The sequence below is a fragment of the Anser cygnoides genome, chromosome 3, assembly GCF_040182565.1.
Source record: "Anser cygnoides isolate HZ-2024a breed goose chromosome 3, Taihu_goose_T2T_genome, whole genome shotgun sequence".
Taxonomy (NCBI): domain Eukaryota; kingdom Metazoa; phylum Chordata; class Aves; order Anseriformes; family Anatidae; genus Anser; species Anser cygnoides.
The window spans coordinates 14,405,571-14,413,174 of NC_089875.1; the positions used below are offsets into that span (position 1 = coordinate 14,405,571).

General features: G+C 59.5%; 1 protein-coding gene across 2 annotated transcripts; it reads left to right on the forward strand.

Moving 5' to 3' along the window:
- The first annotated feature begins 2,767 nt into the window (after positions 1–2,767).
- Positions 2,768–6,762, forward strand: VSX1 (visual system homeobox 1). 2 transcript variants are annotated; one of them, XM_048078989.2, is made up of 5 exons: positions 2,768–3,285; positions 3,503–3,581; positions 3,801–3,924; positions 4,797–4,977; positions 5,532–6,762. In XM_048078989.2, the coding sequence occupies exons 1-5, from the start codon at positions 2,871–2,873 to the stop codon at positions 5,795–5,797; spliced, it is 1,065 nt and encodes a 354-aa protein (XP_047934946.2). In that variant the 5' UTR covers positions 2,768–2,870; the 3' UTR covers positions 5,798–6,762. The 2 variants fall into 2 exon arrangements, with proteins under 2 accessions (XP_047934946.2, XP_066849619.1); XM_066993518.1 differs by having other exon boundaries at positions 2,803–3,285; positions 4,809–4,977.
- The last annotated feature ends 842 nt before the right edge of the window (positions 6,763–7,604 follow it).

Here is a 7,604-nt window from a genome sequence, read left to right on the forward strand (position 1 = left end):
TCTTAAACTCCACTTAAACCGTGACTGCTCTTCTGTTTTTAATCAAAGGCAAATGTCTTAAGACAGAAAGCTGTGAGGAGGAATTAGTAGGGCATGTCTCTGGGACGTGGAAAGGGACCCCCTCCAGTGCCAAATTAGGGCTGCTGAGGCGCTCGCCGTAAGCCCAGCTTGCTGCACTCCGGCACAGCAGGCGGAGTGCGCGGCCAGATGTGGCTGCCTGCATCCTGCAAATGCTGCCTTTCACCAACATCAGCGCGGGGCAGAAAGGAACTGCTCCTTGCAGCACAGCAGCGCTGTGAGCACAGATATCGCCATTTATTTAACCTGGCCATGTCACCTGCCCCCACAGATCCATCACCCCAAAATGGAGACTATTTGGCCATCGCTTTCCCAGCAGGACGTGGAGGAGGTGGAAGAAAAGCCCTTTTCCTTCTGTATGAGCTTGCTGAGGCAGTAACCTCTCCCCAGACTCTCCCCCTTGCCAAATTGCTGGTGTTCCCATCCTGTTTACCCAGGCAGGAGCTGGATGTGGGGTGCATGGCATGGGGCCAGCAGGGACCGCCTGGCCGAGGCTGCCAGCTCAGGTCTGATGATGGCTGTGCGCTCCCTGTCCATGGAGCACAGGAGGCTCTTCCACCCCGAGCAGCCACGAACTGTCAGATGGTGCAGACTCTCCTTTATTATTGACCTGATTCATATCTAAACCAGGGAGGTGAAAGCTGCCTTATCCCATTACTAATCCCCTAAACCAGTCCCTTCAATGCCTCCTCCTTGATTCCCCTTCCTCATCGCTACAGAAGGTGGATCTGTGGTGAGCGCGCACCCTTCTGAGGTTTCCCTTCACATCCCTGCAAAGACAGGCGCCCCTAAACCCCGCTGGCTGCTGGCTTGGGACTCACTTAGCGCATACTGTAATCCTGCAAGGACTTGGCAAGGCTCACTCCAGGGTCTGGAAGGGCCAGCCCTGGGCACCCATCCCACCGGTGCCCCTGCGGTACCATCCCAAGGTGCTGCAGGGTGTGGGTCCCAGGTGCTGGGGCACCCTCGGGCTCCCGGTCTGGTTGGCACATGCGCCCTGCCCGCAGGGGGGGCGGAACCGCAGGGAAATTAGAGCAAGAGCGATGTTTGATGTTCTGCTCTTTAAGCGATTAATAATCTTTCGGCGTCGGAGAATCAGCTGAAAATCTTCCCTGGAAAATAATGAGCAGAGAAACATTTACTGATTAGTCTAATCCCAGATAATCCTATCTGATGAGCGTATATCAAGATATCCTTTAACTGATTTATTGTCCGAAGGACCGGTGGAGATGCCCCTCGGAGATGCCCCTCTCCACCGTGGCTTGGGGACCTGGCACCACCCGTGTCCCCCCCTGCCCTGTCCCGGAGCCGTGTGCCCGGAGCGGGCGCATCCCTGGTGCCCTGTGGCACCGCCACCGTATCCAGGCCACCTCGCCGGCGTGGGGAGATTTAATCGCTATTTCCATTTCTGCGTCTATCGGCTTTCTCTTGGGTTTGAGCTTTTATGTTTCATAAACTGATTAGGAGCAATTATACGTGCTTTATCCCCAAACTTTCCAAATGACTAGGCCATATGCATATTTAAGGCTTCATCATCTCTCCCAACAGCTCGGCCTTAACGTAAACTGCTGAAATCAAGCTGATTCTGGGGCAACGTCAAAAATTAGGGTTTTATCCACTAATATCTGCTCGGACAGGAAATTTGTTGTGGGTGGTGGCCGGATTAGGGCTTCTAATTACTGTGGCAGATCCTCCCTGCCTAGCAGTGAAAGTCTCCGCTTCCAGCAAACCTGCAGCAAAAACACTCCAGAGAAGTGAAGGTGCCCGAGGGGACGTTGGGTGACCCGTCCCCGGGCGGGTGGGGGGCAGCCCTGGGTGGGCATGCCCCAAATATCCCTGCATGCCCAGCCCATGGGGACCTTGGTGGCTTTGGGGGCGCGATGTCCCCCGCTTCCCACCTCCCGTTTGTGGTGTGAAGCGCGATCACCCGAAGGCAACCCCCCCACTCGCCAGCCCCCAGCGCCGGCCACGGCAATTATCCTAAATGAAAGTTATTGTTCTGCTAATCCCAGGAACAGCTTGCGAGGGGAGATTTGGGTCTTTCTTTAATAATGCAAAGTTAATGCGGAGTCCCCTTGTAATTATCTTTATCAGAAGGACCCTCGGTTAATCTGACCGTCCAGCGGGAAGGCCTGGATCAGGCCGCCCGTGTAAGCCGGTTGTAAATCGTTTCCATAAACAGATGAAGGGGAGGGGAGGGGGGGAAAGCAAAGAAAGAAATTGCAGCTCAGGTGCAAGAATCTGGGAGCCAAAAGGAGCCAGGAGGCCAGGCACCTCGAAACGGCCCCGGCCTGAGAGGGTCCTGCCCCACAGCCCCCTGCCACCCGGGGGGACGGTGGGGGGACAGCAACCGGGCGGGGACGCCCCGTCCGGGATGTGGGGCTGGAGGGACGAGGAGAGGGGACGTGGGGACGGCACCGAGGGGACCCGAAGGGCGTCGGGGTGGGGAAACGGGAGGGAGCGGAGGGATTTGGGATGGAGAGGAGCGGGGTGGAAGGGATGGGGGGACCGGGAGGGGATGGATGGGGAGGACCGGGAGGGGATGGATGGGGAGGACCGGCATGGAAGGGATGGGGAGGACCAAGGGGAGGGTCCGGAGAGGGGGACCCGGGGGGGAGGGACCGGGGGGGGACCCGAGGGAGGGGCGCGGGGCCCGGTGGCCGCTAATCCGTGCTTGGGGATCGCCCCCCCCGCCGCCCCGGGGTGTGCCCGGGGCCGGGCCCGGCGGCAGCCCCATAAAAGCGGCGGCGGGCGGCGGTGCCCGCTGCGGGCCGGGCCGGGAGGCGGCGGCGATGCCGGGCCGGGGGGAGCCGTCGGGGGGCCGGGCGGCGGCGGCGGTGGCGGTGCCGGTTCCCGTTGCGGTCCCCGTAGCGGCGGCCCCGGGCCCGGCGGCGGTGCGCAGCGCCCTCCCCGAGCGGGCGGCGCGGCCGGGCCAAGGGGGGCTGCGGGCCAAGGGCTTCGCCATCACCGACCTGCTGGGGCTGGAGGCCGAGCTGCAGCCGCCCCCCGGGGCCGCCCCCGGGCCCGCCGGAGGCTACGAGGGCGGCGGGGCGCTGGGCTTGGGGCTGGGGTTGCTGTGTGGCTTGGCCGGGCCCGGAGCCCCCTGCTTGCTGCCCGCCCCCCTGCCGCTGCTCCCGGCCCGCGGACCCCGAGCGGGTCCCCCCGGGCCGCCGCCGGCCCCCCGTCGCCACAAGGAGAGCGTGTCCGGTGAGCTGCTGGCCCCACGGCCGGGCCACCCGTCCGGGATGGCCGTGTCCCCCGCTGTCCGCCTCTGGGCACCGGGGAGAAGGGGAAGGGGCACCCATGGGGTGGCACTGGGGGGGAGCTGCTCATCGTGGGGCCAGGGAAGGGTCTGGATGGGAAGGGTCTGGATGGGAAGGGTCTGGATGTGACCGTGTCCCCTCCTTCCCCGTGCTGCCACCAGATGAGGACAGCCTGTCCGGGGATGCCAGCGACCTGAAGATGCCGGCCTCGCAGATCAAGAGGAAGAAACGGCGGCACAGGTAAGGCCCGAGGGCTGGGCTGAGCCCCGGACACCCCGCTGCTGTCCCCCTGGGTCCCCTAGGGTGGGTGGGTGTCCCCACGACAGCAAGGAGAAGGGGATCTACAGGAGCTGAAGCAGCGGCGGGGGGAGGATTTTCAAGGCATAACCCCAGCGGGGAGGGGGTGATGTTATCGGGAGGGTCTGGACCCTGTCACAGGGTGCTGGCTCCTCTCCGCAGGACGGTGTTCACAGCCCACCAGCTGGAGGAGCTGGAAAAGGCTTTCAACGAAGCTCACTACCCCGACGTCTACGCCAGGGAGATGCTGGCGGTGAAGACGGAGCTGCCGGAGGATAGGATACAGGTAGGGCTGCGCGGCTCCTCTCTCCCCACGGAGTCTGGGGGGCTGCTGGCACCCGCCGGTCCTCTGCTGTAGGACGAGTGGGTGGAGGTGGAGGGAGCGCCGAAGTCTCTGGGGTGGCTCCTCGGCTTCCTGCTCCCCGGGCTCCAAGTGGGAATGCAGGGATGGGGGGACACAGTGCTGGCCCAGGCAGCTGCCCTTCATCGCTGGCTCTTCAGCTCTTTCCTCTAGGGACACAACTCAGGCAGGAGTGATGCAGAGGTGCTGGGTCAAAGCTCTCCCCAGCTTGCTCACGTAGCCTTTGAGGTGATATTTTAGGGCCCGATCCTGCCCCCTTGTGGAGCAGCTCATTGGCTTAAGGACAGGTTGGGAGTTTGGATGGTGGTCGGGTTGTACCTACACCGCTTTAGCCATTAAATACAGGAAGGGTGTGGGGAGAGGGACCTGAGCACCCTCTGCCATCACCCATAAGTGCGACGTGGACCCCTTCTGGAGACGTCGGTGGCTTTGTGCAGAGCCAGTGCAGGGCTCTGCGGGCAGGCGGCGAGCAGGGGCCGCCCTTGGTGACTTGGGCTGGGGGCATCTTCCTGGGTCAGGGCCAGCCTCGTGTAACGTGTGCTCCTTCTCCCCCCCTTCCTCTCCTCTCTCGCTGACACCCACGTGTGTGCCCTCCCCAAATCCTCCTCTGTGGCTCTGCCCCGGCCACCCTCCTGCTGCCTCCCCCGTGCCCGTGTGTACCTGCACCCCACGCACGCGGCTGCCCCTCTGCCCTGGATGCGCTCCCCCGTGCACGATTGGCCTGAACGCCCAACCGTGGGGCCATCTCCTCCCCACATCCCACCCCCTCCGTGCTCTCCTGGCTGTTACCCCTGAAGGTTTGGTTTCAGAACCGAAGAGCCAAGTGGCGGAAGCGGGAGAAGTGCTGGGGCCGGAGCAGCGTGATGGCCGAGTACGGCCTCTACGGCGCCATGGTGCGGCACTCCATCCCTCTGCCCGAGTCCATCATCAACTCTGCCAAGAGCGGGCTGGTGGGGTCCTGCGCCCCCTGGCTGCTGGGTAAGCATCAGGGCAGAATGGGGCAGGAGCTGCAGGTTTGGGGTTTTTCCCTCCCTCCTTGTACCAAACAGCCAGGAAGGGGAAAGCCTTTTTCCGCTGTGTCAGACGAGCATCTGCACTTCGCTGTGTGTTGCTTCATTGTGTTAGCAGTCATTGTGGGAGCGGCTGAGGGTCTGGGGAGTCATTACGCCCCTCGCTGAAGACAATGTTAATGCTCTGTCAGAGCTACCCTGGGGCCCCCAGCACAGGAAGGACAGGGACCTATTGGAGCAGGTCCAGAGGAGGACCACAAGGATGATCAGAGGGCTGGAGCACTGTGAAGACAGGCTGAGGGTGCTGGGGTTGTTCAGCCTGGAGAAGAGAAGGCTCCAGGGAGACCTGGGGTCTGGGCATGGGGTAGGAAACATGAGTTTTCTTTGGATGTAAGTGAGAGTTGAAGGAAGCAGCAGGAGGGCAGAGCAGCACGCTCCCCTCGACTGAGGAGATGATGCTGAGCAGTTCTGGGCAGAAATAAGCAACCGGCACCCTTGGCTTTGCTCTCTCCCCTCTGCCAGGCATGCACAAAAAGTCGATGGAGGTGAGCAGGAAGGCGGAGAGCCAAGAGAAGCTGGCAGATGGCTGGCGAGTGGAGCCGGATGAGGAGGAACTCCAAGGGAAGCAGGCCAGCTCCCAGAGGAGCTCCGACAAACTTAACCTGGCAAAAAATCCTGAGGACACAGCCATTGACCTCTCCAGGACAGCCAAGCATGAGAAGAGGAGCATAGTGAGGCAGTGCATCAACGGGGACCCTGCCGCGGAGCAGAAGGACAGGGACCACTGAGCTTGGGCTGCCCCGCAGGAGGCCAGACCTCACAGCTTCCTGGGGAGATAAGAATATTTATTAACACATATATATATTTTCTTAAGTCATTGAACTTTTATCTGAATTCAGGGCGTTCTAAAACTGGACACCTTCCCCCTGCCTCTGTCCCTTCACTTTTAAGCTGTTCACTTCTCAGCAGAGCACAGATGCAGCCAGGGTGGAGGGTGGGAGAGGTGTCCCAACACGGCCAAGAGCAATGCGAAGACGGGACCGTGTTTCGGGCAGCATGGACGGCTGCTCGGGAAGAGCCTCCCTTCTCCTCTGGGATGTGAATGTGTCCTGGGCCATCCAGGAGCACAAAGAGCAGCAATGCAATGGGAATCGCTCCCTTCCCAAACACATGGGTGCAGAGATGGTGCAGGAGTTTACAGACGCCTTCTCTGAGCACTGCCACCCCTGCACAGCACCCGTGTGGCAAGTCCCTCTGCTTCAAGCACACAATTCTTCCACCTCAACCAGCAGCGGGGTTTTTAAACATGGTAGGGTCCCTCCTCAAGCTGGTGTAACCTGACAGGCCTGCCAGTTTATACCTCCTGAGGATCTGGCCTGCCAATGCAGCCTTACCACTGGATTTACACTGTGTAGCTTCCTTAACTCACGTTTGGGAGAAGGGGGTAAAGACGTTTTTGTTATGCAACAATTTTGTACATTCTTGAATGTTACCTGCCATGCTATGCATACTAGAACAGACCTTTTTGAAAACCAAGCCATAGTACCCTGGAACAATTAAACAGTTTTGTGAACTGACATAAGAAAATATTTTGTAATTATCTGTAAATAGCGTAATGTGAGAGGTGTTTCTTGGTTGTCCTATATTTATGTCTAAAAGCACTTTAGTGATCTGGATTTTTGAATGTGGCTGTTCCTGTTTTGTCCGTTTATTTATTACGCATCCGTAAGTAAAATTGTGGCGTATCTTTGGTTTTCACGCTCTGCGTTGTGATTTCTTTTATTTTACTTCGGCAGGTGTTGTGGTAGTTGCTAGCTTAGAGAAGATCCTGGGCAGACCCATGCCTAAATGGGGCTTGAGTGCTGTGTAGTCACACGGGGGAGCAGAGTGAAGCCCTCATTTGTCTCTCCAGAGCTGAGGTCCAGTTCAGTGGCCTCCACATGCCCAAAGGTGATCGATTTTCACCAAAGATCTGAGCTGATCCAGAAACATCTGCTGCCCCGGAGGGCACAGAGCTGGGCCCTGTGTCCCCATGTTTCATGATTAAACACAAGGAGCTCATTTTGGGCTAGGTGAACCAGCGCTGCAGGAACTGTTAGGGTACCTCAGCCTCCCTAGCAAGTACATGGAGCAGGACAGCTCCGGCAGCCCCATGAGCATCCCCAGACATGATGGCATGTGCAAGGGTGCTGTGGCCATCCAGCTGTTCAAATTTGGGCTCCTCCTCTCACCGCCGTGCTGAGTTGGCCTGTGTGTGCACTGTGACGGCTACCCTGGAACACCTCCAGCTCTATCTGCTGGCCAAAATCTAACTGAAAATTATCAGAAGGTTTTATTACAATCTGAGTAATCCCAATTTGGAAAGTTTCCTAATGCAGCTCAATGGGAGCATGGCTGTGTAATGATGCTATCACCTGTCCCTGTCCCTGCCGCTGAGCCTGGTGGCAGCTTTTCGCAGACTTGGTGCTGTGCAGGGGTCTGGGGGGCACGTGGGGAGATGGTTGGCTGGGAAGAGCAGCGCCATCATCTGCAAATATTCCTCCTTCAACCCCCCCCTCTGCTCACTCAGGTCTGCGGGGGGGGGGTGGGAGGAAC

Bases quoted from the DNA above. Each gene is read 5' to 3' on its own strand.
- VSX1 (XM_048078989.2), top strand. From the start codon at position 2,871: ATGCCGGGCCGGGGGGAGCCGTCGGGGGGCCGGGCGGCGGCGGCGGTG. The intron at 3,286-3,502 runs GTGAGCTGCTGG...TGCTGCCACCAG, and splicing joins CCACAAGGAGAGCGTGTCCG to ATGAGGACAGCCTGTCCGGG. The intron at 4,978-5,531 runs GTAAGCATCAGG...CCCCTCTGCCAG, and splicing joins CTGCGCCCCCTGGCTGCTGG to GCATGCACAAAAAGTCGATG.